The following is a 19,026-nucleotide window of genomic DNA, read 5'->3' on the forward strand; positions in this document are numbered from 1 at the left end:
GAAATGATCTGAAATAATAATCTCAGGGAAGGAGTTAGAATCCCTTTTATTGTGCTTAGATTTTCAGTAGACTCTTGTTTTGTTATTTCATTTATTATTTTGAGCTTCTGAAATCTGCCAGGCTTCTATTAATCTAGCCCTTGCTCAGAGTTATTTAGTTTTGTTGTTCATTCATTTTTGATTTTGGATTGATTTATGACTTGGTTTTTATGTCTGGTTGAGATTTATAATACTATTTTTGTGTTAGTCACAGTGTTGTTCTTAAAATATGGGGGAGAAAACCCCAAACTCTTCTGGGTTACAGTGGATTTCATTAGTCTGCAGATAGTAAGGAAACGGTATTTCATGTTTCTTCAGAGTATCATTGTCTTTGGGGGAAAAAAGCCATGTTCAGACAGTTTAGATATTATTATCAGATGGTTTCTGCATAATTCCCTATACTCAAGCAAACATTTATTTTTTCTAACCCAGGTTTCATTTCTTAAAATGGAGCAGTGCTTGTTGCTTTCAGATTAGCTTCTTTTATTTGCCAAAGGTCATAGAACTTTCTACTTAGAAAGAAAACAATAGAGTTCAGGTTTCCTGTACAGTACTTTTTGTGTTGAGTTCTGCTGCCTGTTTGTTTTTGAAGTAATTTCAGACTTCAACAAAAAATTGGCAATAACAGTAAAACTTTCACCCAGATTTGTTTTATATACTCAGAGAATAATGATCACCAGGAAATGAACACTAATACCATTTCCATTATTCCTGTTATATTAGTTGGAATTCTCTCATAAGGAAGCGGTGTCCCCTTTTCTATTTATTCAGCTATTCATGTATATTTGTACATACACATTTCTGTATGTATGTATGAACCCATGGATGTTCAGTTTATTCCACAGATTGCATTCCATTGTCATCATTATATTGTTGCAGAGATTATCCCAGAATTGGCACTAGGAGCACCATCAAGGTGATTCCATGTTCTTTTCACGTGTCCTTTTTTTTTTTTAAATTGTGGTGAAAAACGCATAACATAAAAGCTACCACCTTAACCATTTTAGAACATACAGTGGTGCTAATTATATGTGCATTACTGTTCAGGATCTCTTGAACATTTTTATCTTGCAAAATTGAATCTCCATTCCTATTGAACAACTCCTGGCAAACACCATTTTATTTCTGATTCTTAGGATTTGATTACTTTAGATAACTTGTCTAAGTGGAATTACGCAGTATTACCTTCTTGTGACTGGCTGTATCTCACGTAGCATAATGTCCTCAAGGTTCATCCATGTTTGTGTCATGTGATAGGATTCCCATCTTTTTTTTGGCTGAATAATATTCCATTTTATGCATATACTACATTTTCTCTAACCATTCATCTTTTGATGGGCATTTAAGTTAGTTCCACCTCTGGGCTATTGTGAATAACCATACCGCAATGAATATGAGGTGCAGATACCTCTTTGGCATCCCATTTTGCAATCGGTACCAGAAGTAGAATAGCTGGATCATATGGGAATTTAATCTTAATTTTGTAAGGAGTCCCCATCATTTTAAAAACACTTTTTGAAACAACAGTATAGTCCAGCTTTCTCTTATTTCCCATGCCAAGGAGCCATGGTTCTTTTTAATGAAGGAGAGTATTTAAAAACCAGAATCTGGACATAAGCCATGCTCATTGGTACTGGAGTAATTTGCCTTAATTACTAAGATGTTAGAGTCAATTTTTTTCCCTACTGAGACTCCAAATAGAGTGTACATAAGTTGTTCTTGAGTGAGAGGAAAGGGATCAGTTTTCCCTTGTTATATGCTGATGTTTCTCTCAGTAGGGTTTATTAAAGGCTCCAGGTCAGTGAGATTCTCAGAGGTGTCTCTGAAGCATTTGAGTAAATTGATTCAGGTGGTGTTGGTTTTCATCTTAACGATACCTTTAGCTGAAAAATCTGTTCTCAGTTTTATAGTTTTGCTGAGTAATTCTTGTTTTAGAATGCTTCGGTCACAATAGCAATTTGTAGCTCTTGTGGCACAGACGGTAAAGCGTCTGCCTGCAATGCGGGCAATCCACTCCAGTACTCTTGCCTGGAAAATCCCAAGGATGGAAGAGCCTGATAGGCTACAGTCCATGGGGTTGCAAAGAGTCGGGCACGACTGATCGACTTCACTTTCACTTTCACTTGTCTGTAAAAGAGCATAGTAACTGCAGATGTTTGGTATTTTAAGCATGACTCCTTGTAAAAATACTGTAAAACTACCTGGTGCAAGTGTGACACCTTCTCCTTCCGTATTGAAAATCACTTGTATTTACTTAGACTTAGAATGTCTTGAAGTAGGTTAAAGTCTTTAAGTGCAGCGCTGCATTTGCTCTTACTGCTGTCTTAAACAGATGGAGAGTATGCCTCTGTTTCCCCTACTGGGTGCAAAGCGTTTCTCTTCACTTCTCACTCCAGTGAGATTCTGCGTGACTGAAATGTTACTGCCATCAATATATATTGTTGTATGTTTTCAAAAATGCCATTTCTGTGAAATTATACTTTATACCCTATGGAGTATATGAATCAGCCCCAATGATACCTATTTTTCATATATATATAATTATATATTAATTATGTTAACATATGTAATATATAAACTAATAATTCACTGATTGTTTTGAATATTGCCTGGGCTATTATAAGAGGAATGGTTCGTTTGAATTTTCTTTTGGAACTTGATAGTATTCCCAGTTCATTTCATGATGGGTGCCTGATTGTCCTGTTGTCATCTATTTTTTGGACATGTCTAGTCAAGAGAAGTTGCATAGCAGCAACTTTGGTAGCAGACTGGCTGCATTCCAAGATGGGTAATCCTGTGTTGACTTTTAATGAGCTGACGAAAGTGCTCAAAAACGGATGTCATGTCTACAGAAGGTTTGCCATTACCTCCTATCTGTGAAGATAATGTTCTGGTTAACCCACATCTGTTTCTTGTTGTAGCCCATATTCTAAGTGTGGTTTGTAATATTGGGGAATGCCTCAGAATGTTAAATCCGTACCACAATGTGGTTGAAGCAGCTGAAACCACTGGAGACTCTGGTTCAGATTTGGAGGTAGATTTTAGGAGTGACAGAAGCCTAATTTCAGTTTAATTAAACCACTCTGAGGTAATACGATGAAGCACAACCTCAAGAGTTGCCAGAAGATTTAATTAGTGTTGGCTCAACTTTTAAAGCATAAGGGTAATCTTTTGGAATCTGCTAAAATGGTGCATTTGTTCTGGGTTCACAGTGTACAAGCAGTCTTTTACCAGGATTTGGGTTGTTATTTTAAACATAAAGAGGCTTAAAATGGTATTTACAAACCTAGTAACCTGTCCAAAACTGTTACTCCTTGGGTATGAGAATGTAATAGTATTTTCTTTGAGACAGAGCAACATGATCTTGTTTTACTGTGTTGCTTTTGCCTAGAAGAGAGATTGTGTGGTTGATAAAAGAAATGTTTAGGGTAGAAGCCAATTTGCTAAGAAGTGTCAACTCTGCAAAAGTAATGGAAGGAAAAGATTTCACAAAGTAATCCTTAGACTCAGTATAAAGGGAAATACAGAGTTCTTTAGGTGTGAGGTCTCACAGTCATGTTTTGTTTAAACTTTTGATCCCTTAATCTCTTCAGACTATTCCTATAAATTGCTTCCTATATTGTATGAATAACAAAAATGATAACAGCATTTATTAATAACTTATTATTCACATGCCCTTGGACTATTATCTTTCCTCCATTTTTTTTTCAATTAAAAAAATTTTTTTTTTACTTATGGAAAATTTCAGGCACATTGTAAAGTAGAGTAAAGATACTCAGGAACCACCCAGCTTCTCCCTAGTGAGAGCCAGTGAGATGGGGAGAGCCAAGGAGATGGCAGATATAAATGTAATGGCAGGTTCAGTTCAGTTCAGTTGCTCAGTTGTGTCCGACTCTTTGTGACCCCATGAACCACAGCATGCCAGGCCTCCCTGTTCATCACCAACTCACAGAGTCTACCCAAACCCATTTCCACCATGTCCATTGAGTCGGTGATGCCGTCCAACCATCTCATCCTCTCTTGTCCCCTTCTCCTCCTGCCCTCAATCTTTCCCAGCATCAGGGTCTTTTCAAAAGAGTCAGCTCTTCGCATCAGGTGGCCAAAGTATTGGAGTTTCAGCTTCAACATCAGTCCTTCCAATGAACAACCAGGACTGATCTCCTTTAGGGTGGACTGATAGGATCTCCTTGCAGTCCAAGGGACTTTCAAGAGTCTTCTCCAACACCACAGTTCAAAAGCATCAATTCTTCGGCGCTCAGCTTTCTTTATAGTCCAGCTCTCACATCCATACATGACCACTGGAAAAACCATAGCCTTGACTAGACGAACCTTTGTTGGCAAAGTAATATCTCTGCTTTTTAATATGCTGTCTAGATTGGTCATAACTTTCCTTCCAAGGAGTAAGCATCTTTTAATTTCATGGCTGCAATCACCATCTGCAGTAATCTTATTAATATAAACGTTGTTTTAATACTTCTATTTTGAGATAACTGAAAAGAAATGAAATCTGGACTTTGTCTTCATTCTTAACAAATCTCGGCTGGTACTTTGAAATGTAAACTTGCAAATGTGATAAAAGATGAAACAAGTGGAGTTTTGTTCATTCTTCTCATGAGAAATCATTTTTTGAAGTAATTTTAACCATATTAGGATTTAGTTTAGCTGGGGAGGGAAGAAAGCTCAAATGGAAAACATTTGTTTGTGGTTCTACCGAGCCTGAGAGTCTAGGGCAGCCTCGAAGGTGGCAGGCAGGTTTGAGAGGGGATGGAGGTCCAATTTGAAGCAGGAATAAGTTAACTTTATTGTGGGCTGTATAGTCACCACCATTAAATTCTAATCCTGCACAGTCCACTGTGGTAGTCAGTGGCCATGTGTATCCACAGAGCATCTACAGTGCGGTTACTCTGAATTGAGATGCTTAAAGTGTTAAATGCATACTGAGAAGACTGTAAATATTAGTATTAAAATCTCAGCAAAAGTTCTAAAGATTACATTTTGAAGTAAAAATATTTTGGATATATTTGAATAAATTTATATGTTTTTTAAACTTAAATCTGGCTTCTAGAAAAATTTAAATTACACAGGACTCATATTTGTGACTTGTATTATTCTTTGTTCGGCCAGCACTATTCTAGACTCAACTCTGTTGTAAAAAGCTACAGCAGTCAAGAATGGGAAGATAGTTAAGGGGACAGGTGTGCTTACAAAGTTATATTGAAAGTGTCTTTAGCATATCTTAGTTACACTGTTGCATTTGAAAGAGATGCTACATCTAGCTTTAAGTGAGTACTGTATTTACTCCACTAACTGCCCCCCCCTCAAAAAAACCCCCAAACAAAAGACTTTTAGTTTTGCCTTTCAAGTGAGAGAAGAAGGAATAGCTAGCTAGGAGGGACTAATGTTCTAATGTGCAAAGCTATATAGAATCCTTAGCTGTGGCTTTTAGGGAACTGTATTTGAGTCCTTGGACTCTGCTGTTCTAAAGATTATCAATTGTTGTTTTGCTAGATGTTGCTAAAAGTTACCTTACCTTTTAAGCATGTCCTTTGCATGTGTTTTTCTTTTTCCTGAGACCCTTGCTTGCACTTAAGAAAGAAAGTGAAGTCGCTCAGTCGTGTCCGACTCTTTGTGATCCCATGGACTGTAGTCTACTAGGCTTCTCTGTCCATGGGATTTTCCAGGCAAGAGTACTGAAGTAGATTGCCATTTCCTTCTCCAGGGGATCTTCCTGGCCCAGGGATCAAACCCAGGTCTCCTGCATTGCAGGCAGACGCTTTACCCTCTGAGACACCTTAGAGCAGCATTAACTGATCTAAGCCTCAGTTTTGTCAGGGGATCAGAGTAAAGGTCAGCAAAGCACTCCTAACCTGCAGTCCTTATGTGCAATTCTGAAATCTAAAAAGCTCTCAAAACTGAAAATTGTTTTTGTTAATTAAGTTGGTAAAGACCCTGACTTAAAGCAGTGTAAAACTAACTGTAGACTCTGTTTATGCTCCTTTGTGGGAATATGTGTATGTCTTTCAGCAAAAATATTATCATGCTTGGCAATGAAGTGTTGCCCTGGACCCAGGTAGGGGTGATATGCTGTGTGCATTGTGTTAACCTTTCTATATTTCAGGAAAAAATTCTGAAACAGGGCTAATTAACCCCAAGCCTTTCAGAAAAGGGAATTTTTGGACCTCTGTTATTCTGTGGCTTCCTAGGTGGCATGGTGGTAAATAATCTGCCTGACAATACAGGTTTGGATCCCTGGGTGGGGAAGATCCCCTGGAGAAAGAAATGACAACCCATTCCAGTTCTGTTGCCTGGGAAATCCCATGGACAGAGGAGCCTGGTGGGCTACAGTCCATGGAATCGCAAAGAGTCAGACCTGTACACACAGACACGTTATCATCCCACGAAAATTGAAAATATTTTATTAACTGTAATACTTAGTTTTGGGGGAGGGGGCTGTGCTGGGTCTTTGTTGCTGTGCAGGCTTTTCTCCGTTGTGATGAGCATGGACTACTCTCCAGTTGTGGTGTGCAGGCCTCTCCTTGTGGTGCATTCTCTTGTTGTGGAACATGGGCTCTAGGGCGCGCCAGCTTCAGTAGTTGGGGTGCATGGGCTCAGTAGTTGGGGCTCCCGGGCTCTAGAGCGCAGGCTCCAGAGTTGTGGTGCATGGGCTTAGCTGCTCTGTGGCAAGTGGGATTCTGGACCGGGGATTGAACCCTTGTCTCCTGCACTGGCAGGCCGATTCTTTCCTGTCGAGCCACTAGGAGTGCCCTATTAACCGTAATTCTGCATTTGAAATGGTTCTCTTTAGCACAGTCAGGACACAGTGATACACTACATGAGGTCTTCCTGAAACACAGCTGTGTTATGTCACTCTGCTTAAAGTGGCTTTCATAAGTTTCTTGGAGAAGGAAATGGCAACCCACTCCAGTATTCTTGCCTGGAGAATCTCATGGACAGAGGAGCCTGGTAGGCTACAGTCCACGGGGTCGCAAAGAGTCGGACACGACTGAGTGACTTCACTTCCACTTTTGTTTTCTGTAGTTTTCTTATCTGGAATTTCATACCTGACTATCAGGTGATATCTGCCTGAAGCTGTCTCTTTGAGTCCCTTTTGCATTCTTTTTACCTCAAAGCGTTTCTTTTAGTCAAACGACATTCTGGACTGCATCTTAACGTGTGTTACTTTTTTAATTCATTTAAATAAATTCCTTTTTCATTCATTTAAATCATTTTCTCTTTTTCTTTGTCAAAATTCTTCTAATTCTTGGAGGTGGATTTGAACTGCTACTTGCTCGAGTTTTTTCTGATCAGCTGTAGACTAGAGAAGGATGCATGTGTGTGGTTGTAATACAAGTGTAGACTACCCCCTCACTTCGATGCTGACCCCTTAGCCAGAAGGGGTCTGTTGTGACCTTCTCAGCATGCATCATGTTTTTCACGTGATTTGCATTTAGCAAGTATGGTCATTGATTCTGGGGATTGAAGTGAGGGTCTGATAGAACAGTGAAAGTGTATTCCAGTTAAGTTGCCCAACTGTTTGCTCCTTTCTGCTTACTGTTTTAGTTAATGTGCATCTAAGTTGCATAAGCAAACAGTAAAAATGGGCGTTAGAGATGAGCATAAGGCTGTAGCCTCGCAGTTTCCCACTAGTGGCCAGGATATAGAAAGGTCTTTGTTGCTTTTTATTCTGTTGAAAACTGTGTGATGGTTTGTTCTTTTATTTCCACATACCCTTTTATATTTATTTATTTATTTTTATTTTGAAGTGCTATATTTTGCTAAATTAAATGTAGTCATTTAAGTGTAGCTATTTACTTTTAGGGACTAAAGCATTTTACTAAGAACAACAAAGGGGAAAACAGCATTTAGAAAACATCTACTACACATCTGATACTGTGCTAATAAGTAAACATTCTTTATTCATTAAATAATTTAGCATGATATGTTCTCCTGTTTTTTGTGTGAGAAATTGCCTTATCTCATGAGTGATAGAGTTTATATGTAAAATCCAAATCTATTGAATTCTGCCAGAAAATTGTTAGATAATCGTAAGAGATGTTCTGTTTTGTTGTGTTTGGCCGAGTCATGAGGCATGCGGGATCTTAGTTCCCCAACCAAATATTGAACCTGTGCCCCCTGAAGTGGAAGCAGAGTCCTAACCATGGGATCAACAGTGAATTTCCCCATACGTGATTTTTAGAGAGCAAAAGAATGAAGAGTAAATGCTAAAGAGAAAATGCTGGGTTTTGTGAACCAGGAGAATCTTTTGGAATTGTTTCTTTGTTATATCTCTCCCTGTGATTTTCAGTTTTATTCTTTGCCTGTTATCTGAATTCATATTTAATCAGCTATCTTGTGTTTAAATTGTTAATTTGTCAAAATGAACCATCAGGAATGTTGCAGGACACATAACTGAAAAAGGAGAGTTAGTTAATCCTGTAGTATTTTTGAAGTAGAAATTTAGGTTTTATTTTTAAAAACAAGTTCAGTATTGGGCAACTGGTGTATGCATTTAGATCAGCAAGTAAATTTTAACAGAAAGGCCAGTATTTGAGTGTAGTAATCAGCAAAATTAGTGTTAATTTATTAAAAGTAAAATAGCTGATGCAAGACAATACTTAATCTAGGAATAAAATAAAACGTGTTAATGTACTGTACACTTAGAAGAGACTGTTATTTTAGGGTTCTAAACTACAGACTGTTCCGCAGTCTGTGTTAGATACTGTCTAATAGGATGATGAACTCCTGTCCTTAATGGAGGAGATAGGTTTCCTGTTCCGTATATGACATTTTGGGTGAGGCAACAGTACATTTTCAGGGAGATGCCTTGGGAAATACTGCAGCATAGACTAATGAGGTCTTAGACCAGAGCTTGCCATATTTGTAATTTTTCTGCAGAAGGTAATAAATAGTAAAGGCATAAGAATTGATTGTCTTGTTAAATGATGTTTTACAGAGAACAACTCAGGAAATCTTGGAAAATCCCCAGCCAGGTTTGAAAAAGGAAAGAGGAACCAGTGAAATGAAGAGTTAGAAAGCAGTCTTTGTATAGAAAAAGAAGTAACATCAGATCCGTGCCATGAAGACCCAGTGTAGAGTTTCAGTGAGTCAAAAGAGGCAAACCTTAACAAAAGCTGAGAAAAATAAGGAAGTAGTCATTGATCATTTTCAGTAGTTACTTTGTCTGAGTCACAGGTTGTCAGCCGGTTGTAGGAAGTGAAGGGACTGAGTGATGTTAGGTAGAGGCAGCAGTTACAGATCACTGTCAAAGAATAAAAACGGACTCTTTCAGCTTTTAAACATCTTTCTAAGATGGTGGAAACTGTTGTGTTAAAGGCAAAAAAGAAGGACTTTATAGAGAGGGAGAAATTGGAGCTACTGGTAAGGAAGGAAATAGTATTGGGAGGAAATTCTTGCAAGGAGGGTAAAGGAGGATACCAGAGTCAAGAGATAATCTCCATATTATGATGAAAGCAAAAAAGACCAAGTTTTAAAATAAGCTTTTCCTACCTACAATAACGACTATTCTAAATTATGTTTTTTAATATCTTAATAGGGCTTCCCTGGTGGCTCAGTGATGAGGAATCTGCCTGCCATAGCAGGAGACATGGTTCGACCCCTGGGTTGGGAAGGTCGCCTGGAGAAGGAAATGGCAGTCCACTCCAGTATTCTTGTCTGGATAATCCCATGATCAGAGGAACCTGGCAGGATCGCAAAGAGTCAGACACATCTTAGTGATGAAACAATGAAAAATATGCTAATATACTGTTAAAATTTCACATATACTTCTTTTAAATACACATGCATAAGCCTTCCTTCGAAATGCCAGTCTTTTTTTAAATTAGATCTTATATAGGAAAGGTTTTTCACCCTGATCAGAGTTTCCAGGCAGTAAGTAGTAAAATGGGGCCAGAAATTCTTTCTTGGAGCTCTGGTTATAGGAGGAAATCAGGAATGTATTCATTCTCCCAAAGTAGACTGTAGTGTGCATTTTTATATGAATTTAAAATTTGAGCAAGGATAATTTTTATTCATGCACATGGCCAAACTAGGATCTGAGGATAAGAACTGTTCTGTACATTTTCATTTCCATTTTTAAGAAGGTTTCTTGAGTGTCTGAGGAAACTGCTCTCCTTTTAAAAATTGTTTTAAAAATATTTATTGAGTTCTTCATCAGACTCTAATCATAGCTATGAACAGTGTAATAAGGGAGTAGATGATTTAGGTTCCTGGTATTCTTGAGATGACTTTCTAGTTAGATAAGTAAACAGATTATCAAAAGTGACCACTTAGTCATTTTACTTTTATTAAACATCAAAATAACTTCAAGATAAGCCATAGACATCATGAAATATATCCAGGAATGGTCTGTTGCTAGAAAATGTGACTATAAGAAAATCTAAACTCATGTCTCAAGGAGAAATTATTAACCTTAAAAGTGTTTAATATTAGGGGTTAGAGTAGTAATTAATGATTTTGAACTATATTTTTTACTTTTAGAAACATTCTGTTTAAGGATAGATTTATTCAGTTGGATTAATAGAAGTCCTGTTGTATCAGATACGAACATTTACTATAATCTCTCTTCCATCAGATATAAATCAATATTTGCAGTTGAAGATATAAGAATATAGCACAGTTTTGCTCAGATTTTAAACATTTTGTTTCAAAGAGTTGGCTGTTTTGGGAAGGTCAGCAAATATTTTAAAATTTTTAGAGAGGAGAGAGAAAGATAGTAGTATTTGCTTGTCATTCCATCTAGGCATCATAGTATTGATTTACATGGAATATAATTTATAGATAAAAAATTAGTACTTGCCTAAGATTGATTATACCTGATACTTCTTTTTAGCTGAGTGGGTGGCAGATGTTTGTATGTACAGGTTTTTAGCCACGGAATGACATTTCTGAAAGCTGATTTGCCTGGCACCCAGACTTTTTTTTTTTTTAAGTTTTTATTTATTTATTTGGCTGCACTGAGTTTTAGTTGTTTCTAATGGGATTTTTAGTTGAAGCATGTGAAATTTAGTTCCCTGACCAGGGATTGAACCCAGTTCAGTTCAGTTCCTTCGCTCAGTCGTGTCCGACTCTTTGCGACCCCATGAATCGCAGCACGCCAGGCCTCCCTGTCCATCACCATCTCCCGGAGTTCACTCAGACTCACGTCCATCGAGTCAGTGATGCCATCCAGCCATCTCATCCTGGGTCGTCCCCTTCTCCTCCTGCCCCCAATCCCTCCCAGCATCAGAGTCTTTTCCAATGAGTCAACTCTTCACATGAGGTAGCCAAAGTACTGGAGTTTCAGCTTTAGCATCATTCCTTCCAAAGAAATCCCAGGGCTGATCTCCTTCAGAATGGACTGGTTGGCTCTCCTTGCAGTCCAAGGGACCCTCAAGAGTCTTCTCCAACACCACAGTTCAAAAACATCAATTCTTTGGCACTCAGCCTTCTTCACAGTTCAACTCTCACACCCATACATGACCACAGGAAAAACCATAGCCTTGACTAGACAGACCTTAGTTGGCAAAGTAATGTCTCTGCTTTTGAATATACTATCTAGGTTGGTCATAACTTTTCTTCCAAGGAGTAAGCGTCTTTTATTTGGGAGATCAAAATCTTAGCCAGAGGACCACCAGGGAGATCCCCCAGGCCACTTTAAATGCTAGAAATGTTCTCATTTGGGAACTTGAAAGTTGGTGCTTTGGACGACTTCCTGTCTTTTAGAGCAGAATATTAAAACGTGTGTCTGCTGTGTCAGAGACAGGTTAGATGCCTTTGCCACTTCTAGAGAAATTGCTTCTGTGTGTAATGAAAGTGTCAGGGTGAATTTAATCATGTTACTGTAGATACAGCCTAGTTATTTGAAACTTAGTTGTGGAGAGAGTATCTAGAATGTCAGACACTTGACAGTTTTGTGATTAGAACCTTAGAGGACTGAGAGATTATTGAGAATCCTATTATGTGTAGTTAAAAAAAAATCTTCAAACAGTGAATAAGAAATATACTAAGTAGGAGGAGTCCTAAAAAAGACACCAATTCTATTTACAAGCTGTGTGACCTTATTTGAATGTTTCCTTAGATGTTAAAAAGGCAAAACTCTCAGGATAAAGTGTGTCATAAAACAATATATACTGACATAATGTTCGCAAAGGTACACTAATTTGAAGACAGATGGACAAGCAAACTTAAGGTGATAATACTGTACTTTTATTTGGTCATTTAATATAGGAGATGCATACTAAATCTAATGTCAGAATTTCTAGAAGGAAGGTTAATAAGAGAATGGAGAAATAGAAGTTAAATATGAGCCTATATTGAGTCTTTGAAATCATTCTTATTAAATCAGCATGTTGTCATTTTGTGAAAGCCTTGTAATAGAAAAAACTAAGATCTCTTGGATTTTGACAAAAGCATGGTTGATTTTTGTTGTTTTTTATGTATAGAGAGAATAAGTACACATCTTTTCTTCTTCCTTCTCTTTAAACTTAAACTTGAAGGTTATGAATACCGATGGGACTGGGAGACGAGTGCTCGTGGAAGACAAAATCCCCCACATATTTGGGTTTACCTTGTTGGGGGACTATGTCTACTGGACTGACTGGCAGAGGCGGAGCATCGAAAGAGTACACAAACGAAGTGCAGAGCGGGAGGTCATCATAGATCAGCTCCCTGACCTCATGGGCCTGAAGGCCACAAATGTTCATCGAGTCATTGGTAGGTAATTGCACAGTTCTCTTAGAGGATGAACCAGGAATGAGAAAAGATATAGTTAGCAGCCTATAACGTCAGCAGTGTAAGTTGTTGATGTTTTGAGGGGATGTAAAAATCATCTGTTAAGCCTTCTGTAATGAGAAATGGACCTTTTTTTTTTTTTTTTCCCTCTTTTAAGGAGATTATTGATTTTGTTGAAGCTCACAAAGTTAATAAATTCTTTGTGGTACAAGTACATTTTACATTTTTCTTAAAAATTTGTTGCCTTTCACTTCATATCCCATGGTGTTTCATAATGGCTAAGTCAAGGAAGACAGTGAACAGTTTTTAGACAATTACCTTATTTCCAAGGCTATATCAGTCAACTTCCTTCCACATCCCACAGTCAAACCCAAATAAACGTCCCAGGAAGAAATACTCCAAATCACTTTCTTCTGGTTCCTGAGACCTCCAGACCAGTTTTCAGCATATCACCAAGTTCAGTGATACTTATGGATGACCCAGTGCTGGGTACCATCTAGGTTTCCATGAATAATTTTTGAATCAAGTTTCTTTAAAAGTGTTTATCCAGGGACAAATGAGAACTCAAGTCATTGGATCGATTGGCAAGGATGGATCTTTAAATGTTGGTTCAATAGTGGCTGCATAGTTTGAATTGAAGGGCTAAACTTAACACCCACACACTGTCAGAAAAAGAGCTATTGTATGAATAATGCAGTTTGCTTAAAGCTTCCTATGGGTGCACAGGAAAGTAATTTTGTCATACGTTTATTCCCAGTTGATCAGCACAAGAGTTTTGACCTGCTCTGTTTTCAGTTCAGTCACTCAGTCATGTCCAACTCTTTGCGACCCCATGAACCGCAGCACGCCAGGCCTCCCTGTCCATCACCAACTCCCGGAGTCCACCCAAACCTATGTCCATTGAGTCGGTGATGCCATCCAACCATCTCGTCCTCTGTTGTCTGTCCCCTTCTCCTCCTGCCCTCAATCTTTCCCAGCATCAGGGTCGTTTCAAAAGAGTCAGCTCTTCGCATCAGGTGGCCAAAGTATTGGAGTTTCACCTTCAACATCAGTCCTTCCAATGAACAACCAGGACTGATCTCCTTTAGGATGGACTGATAGGATCTCCTTGCAGTCCAAGGGACTTTCAAGAGTCTTCTCCAACACCACAGTTCAAAGGCATCAAATCTTTGGCACTCAGCTTTCTTTATAGTCCAACTCTCACATCCATACATGACCACTGGAAAACCATAGCCTTGACTAGAGGAGACTTTGTTGACAAAGTAATGTCTCTGGTTTTTAATATGCTGTCTGGGTTGGTCATAACTTTCCTTCCAATGAGTAAGCGTCTTTTAATTTCATGGCTGCAGTCACCATCTGCAGTGATTTTGGAGCCCCCAAAAATAAAGTCAGCCTCTCTTTCCACTGTTTCCCCATCTAATTGCCATGAAGTGATGGGACCAGATGCCATGATCTTCGTTTTCTGAATGTTGAGCTTTAAGCCAACTTTTTCACTCTCCTCTTTCACTTTCACCGAGAGGCCGTTTAGTTCTTTACTTTCTGCCATAACGGTGGTGTCATCTGCATATCTGAGGCTACTGATATTTCTCCCGGCAATCTTGATTCCGGCTTGTGCTTCCTCCAGCCCAGCGTTTCTCGTGATGTACTCTGCATATAAGTTAAATAAGTAGGGTGACAATATACAGCCTTGATGTACTCCTTTTCCTATTTGGAACCAGTCTGTTGTTCCATGTCCAGTTCTAATGGTTGCTTCCTGACCTGCTCCATTTTCAGGTTGGGCCAGTTCACCGCTCCTGGGAGGTCACCATACTACCACCAACTTAGTCAGACACCCAGTCAGCCTAGTGCAGCTCCAGTCAGAACTCCTGGGCTGGAACCATCCTGCTCAGCCTCTGGCGTAGCTGGGACTGCAGGCCTGCACACTGCCTGGCCTTTTATTCCCTGTTAATCCTCATAATACTTGTTTGAGAGATTAGAACTGAAACTCTAGATTTGGGAACAAACATAATCCTATGTCTTTGTCAAACAAATGTTAGTCATTTAAATTGAAAATGTGTTGATTATGTCAATTGTGTGTCCTTTTATAATGAATTTGTATTTTAGGTTCCAACCCCTGTGCTGAGGATAATGGGGGATGTAGCCATCTCTGCCTCTATAGACCCCAGGGCCTTCGCTGTGCCTGCCCCATTGGCTTTGAACTCATCAGTGACATGAAGACCTGCATTGTCCCAGAGGCTTTCCTTCTGTTTTCACGAAGAGCTGACATCAGGAGAATTTCTTTGGAAACTAATAATAATAATGTGGCCATTCCACTCACTGGTGTCAAAGAAGCTTCTGCTTTGGATTTTGACGTGACAGACAACCGGATTTACTGGACTGACATATCACTCAAGGTTAGCCAAAGAATTGGAATATTAAAACTGGGGACTAATTGGGAGAGCTTTAAGAATGTCTGAGTCTTCATGCTGTTCCCAGCTTCCTTCATTACTTAATAGGCAAGAGTTCAACAAAAACCCCTAACGTTTTAAAAGAAGCCAAGGAGAAGGCCCACTCAGTATTTTGTTGAGTATCTCTAGTGTTTTTAGTGCAAGATAGTTTGAGTATTCTAAATCTGCAAGACATAATCTTCCTCTGCTTCATTCTGTTTGAATACGTGAGTGACGTTTTCCTCAGCTAGAGAGTAATAAGCACTTGTATGCTTCACAAATGGCTTATAGAGACTTGACTGTTGATTCATTAAAAATTTTTTGGCACCTGACTGAGGTAGAAAATGCCAATTATGAGTTACAGCATACCTTCTCTCCCCCACCCCTCCCATCCCTAGAATAAATATTGACAAGCTTACTGAGTCAGTAAGGAGGAGCTCTTGACCAGGAAATCTGGAGTATAATTCTTCCTTCTTCCAGATTCTTCTGGACCTGTTTTAGATAGTTTATGTAAAACTTTGTCTAATATGCAAAAATCGTGTTAGAGCCAGAGTTAGACTGTAATGGTGGCCAGTAAAATCTGTTGAATGAGTGAGTAAATAAATGCTTTATTATGTGGGCTTGTGAGTTTCCTCATCTTGAAAGCAGAGATGCTTTTGTGAGCATTAAATGAGAAAATATATGTACACCAAGCACTTAGGATGGTACTTTCTATGAAGTAGGAGCTTTATTAATAGCTTAAATTATGACTGTTTTAATTTTTAGGTGATTCATAGCTATAATGGTAATGATATGAGTAGTGTCATATGCATTTTATAAGGTATAAGGTTGTTGAGCTCTTCCTCAGTTAATGCAATGACTTCGCATACTCTCAAGCACCTTTAGGAAGCTCTGTGTTTGTTAGTCGCTCAGTCATATCTGACTCTTTGCAACCCCATAGACTGTAGCCCGCCAGGCTCCTCTGTCCATGGAATTCTCCAGGCAGGAATACTGGAGTGAGTTGCTGTTCCCTTCTTCAGGGAGTCTTCCCGACCCAGAGGCAGAACTTGGGCCCCTTACAATGCAGACAGATTCTTTACCATCTGAGCCACCAGGTTGGAAGTCAGGAAACTGGCAACCAGTTAAAAGTCCACAATACTCTGGTCACATCTTTTTCACTTGATTACTGATAATAAGTTTTATAAGAAGAGTCGCTCCACTGTATTACTAGAATAAATTTCTGGTTCTTAAGACTTTGAAAAATTTCTCCCTGAATTGACAATAAAACTTGAGGTCGCAGTTGTGTTCATTGGAGGTTGACGTCATCTTGGTTTTTTTTTCTGTGCTCATAAAATAGGTGAATTGTATTGAGAAACTGTGCCTTTGGCTCTTCTGTATCTTCCCTTAAAATCTTAGGGTTTGGTACCTAATCCGTGTGACGTTGTTAATCTTATTTCTGCAGACTATCAGCAGAGCCTTTATGAATGGCAGTGCCCTGGAACACGTGGTAGAATTTGGCTTAGATTATCCAGAAGGCATGGCCGTAGACTGGCTTGGGAAGAACTTGTACTGGGCAGACACGGGAACCAACCGAATCGAGGTGTCAAAGTTGGATGGGCAGCACCGACAAGTTTTGGTGTGGAAAGACCTAGATAGTCCTAGAGCTCTTGCGTTGGACCCCGCTGAAGGGTAAACAGCTTTTCATATCCGTTCTTTGCAACTGTATTGCACATGGCCTAGTTATGGATTGTATTCTTGATGTCTTTAAATCATGCTTTTTGGGGAGCTGACAGGTAAATCAACGTTTTACCTTAAAATCGTTAGTTGAGATTTCACTGATGTAGGATAAATAATTAGCTAAATTTTACTTTTGTCATTATTAGCATTAGGTGAATAAAAATTAGTGAAATGAGTTATTAGTTAAATATTAATGATTGTATTTATATGCTAAGTAGACAGCCTTTTGAAAGGTGTCATGAAATCTATTTGCTTCCACTCTCTCCCAAGTTATACCAGATTCTAAACCTGTGAAAGTAAACCCACTGAAATAATGTGTGCTAAGAAATAACTACATTAAAAGGCTCTATTTTAGAATGTTCATTAATTCAAAAATGGATAATTCGTTATTATTATAAACTTGGAGATACTTCGATATTAAACAGTGAACTTTCTGATAAATTTATGTACAACATGACATGTTTTTCAAGGATAGATGATCCTTCTTACATGATTTAGCAAGTTTTAAAAAGAGATCTGTATAGTCAAGGCTACAGTCTTCACAGTGGTCACATATGGTCTTGAGAGCTGGACTGTAAAGAAGGCAGAATGCCAAAGAATTGATGCCTTCAAACTGTGGTGCTGGAGAAGACTCCTGAAAGTCCCTTGGTCAGCAAGGAGATCAAACCAGTCAATCTTAAGGGAAATCAACCCTGAATACTCATTGGAAGGACTGATACTGAAGCTGAAGCTCCAGTATTTTGGTCATCTGATGCGAACAGCTGGCTCATTGTAAAAGTCCCTGATGCTGGGAAAGATTGTGGGCAGAAGGAGAGGAGGGTGTCAGAGGATGAGATGGCTGGATGGCATCACTGATGCAATGGACATGAACTTGGGCAAACTCTGGGAGATGGTGAGGGACTGGGAGGCCTGGTGTGCTGCAGTCCATGGGGTCGCAAAGAATTGGACACAACTGGACGACTGAACAACAGCAACAAAAAAATCCATCATGTAAGAAAGCTGAATTTAGAAGAATAACTCCATTTTAAAAAGCAGAAGTTAACCTTGTGAACATAGCAGCACATTGATCATGGCCATATTGCAAAGTTGTTTCCCTGAATCAGTCAATTCCCTGGTTAGCTTGCTGGCCATGCAGTTAGAAAGTCATACCAAAGGCACCATCTCTGTGCTGACATGTTGTGATTAGTTTATGGTGATTTTTACTCTGGCTATTAGTTACCAGACAGATAAATTTAGTAGTTGGGACAAAGGACTCTAGTTTACGTGGCTGCTGGCAACTGTGACGTTTCTCCCACAGTTGTTTTCTCTTTGGCTCTTGGGATGTACTCGTGCCTGTTAGCTGACAAGTACAAATGCAAACAAAGCCCAAGACAGCTTGAGTTTTCAGAAAAATGTGTTTATACATTGCTACCAAGTCAACCATCAGCCGATGGGCTGGTGAATGAATGTCTCCTTTGAGTAGTTGATGAGACCTGGCATGCGGAGAACTTTCCTAGACCCAGTATTCCAAGCGTCTTGAAACTAGCACTACTGGTTCAGTCCAAAAGGCATTTGGCTGAGAATTACCTTCTAGTTCTAGCTCTGCCGTATGCCTGGCTTGAAGACATTAGACAGATCAGTTGCATTTCTTGTTGGACCTTGTCATCCTCATCTGCAAAAGTCTGTACTGTGCGGTTGCTCTACAGTTAATGTGAAAAACCCAAAAGAGTACATTCACAGGGACTGTAGTAGTAGTGTTCATTGCTCAGCTGACACACTAAGAGATGTGTGCGATTCAGTAGTATGTTACCTTGGACAATGTGACCAAATGCATTTCAAACTTTGCTTTTAAAGTTCAGTTCACAGTTGTTAAGTTGTACCTTTGATGTACTGCGGCAACTTGGTTTTTGGGAGAGTGATTTACACAAATCAGAAAGTAAGCTTTAAAAATTTAAAAACTCGAATTACTTGTCTTCAGAAATACATGTATTTTGTTCTGAAGTGAGTCAAATTCTGAGACCAGCACTTTAATCCTTTGCTATCTTCTTTTTGAATATTAGTTTTATAAATGCAAGTGCTGCAATAAGGAAACCATGGGTTTGTGTCCAATTCCTAGGTTTTGGATGGAACAGATTCA

The 19,026-nt window shown here is 39.0% G+C and overlaps 1 protein-coding gene across 3 annotated transcripts in view; it reads left to right on the plus strand.

Moving 5' to 3' along the window:
* The window catches only part of LRP6 (LDL receptor related protein 6), a 170,282-nt gene that overhangs the window by 109,466 nt on the left and 41,790 nt on the right, over positions 1 to 19,026 (plus strand). For all 3 annotated transcript variants that reach the window (XM_018048470.1, XM_018048471.1, XM_018048472.1), the window contains 3 exons: positions 12,534 to 12,750; positions 14,872 to 15,161; positions 16,636 to 16,862. In XM_018048470.1, coding sequence (XP_017903959.1) covers positions 12,534 to 12,750; positions 14,872 to 15,161; positions 16,636 to 16,862 — 734 coding nt within the window. The remainder of the gene's footprint in view (positions 1 to 12,533; positions 12,751 to 14,871; positions 15,162 to 16,635; positions 16,863 to 19,026) is intronic.

The sequence above is a fragment of the Capra hircus genome, chromosome 5 (assembly GCF_001704415.2).
Source record: "Capra hircus breed San Clemente chromosome 5, ASM170441v1, whole genome shotgun sequence".
Lineage (NCBI taxonomy): Eukaryota > Metazoa > Chordata > Mammalia > Artiodactyla > Bovidae > Capra > Capra hircus.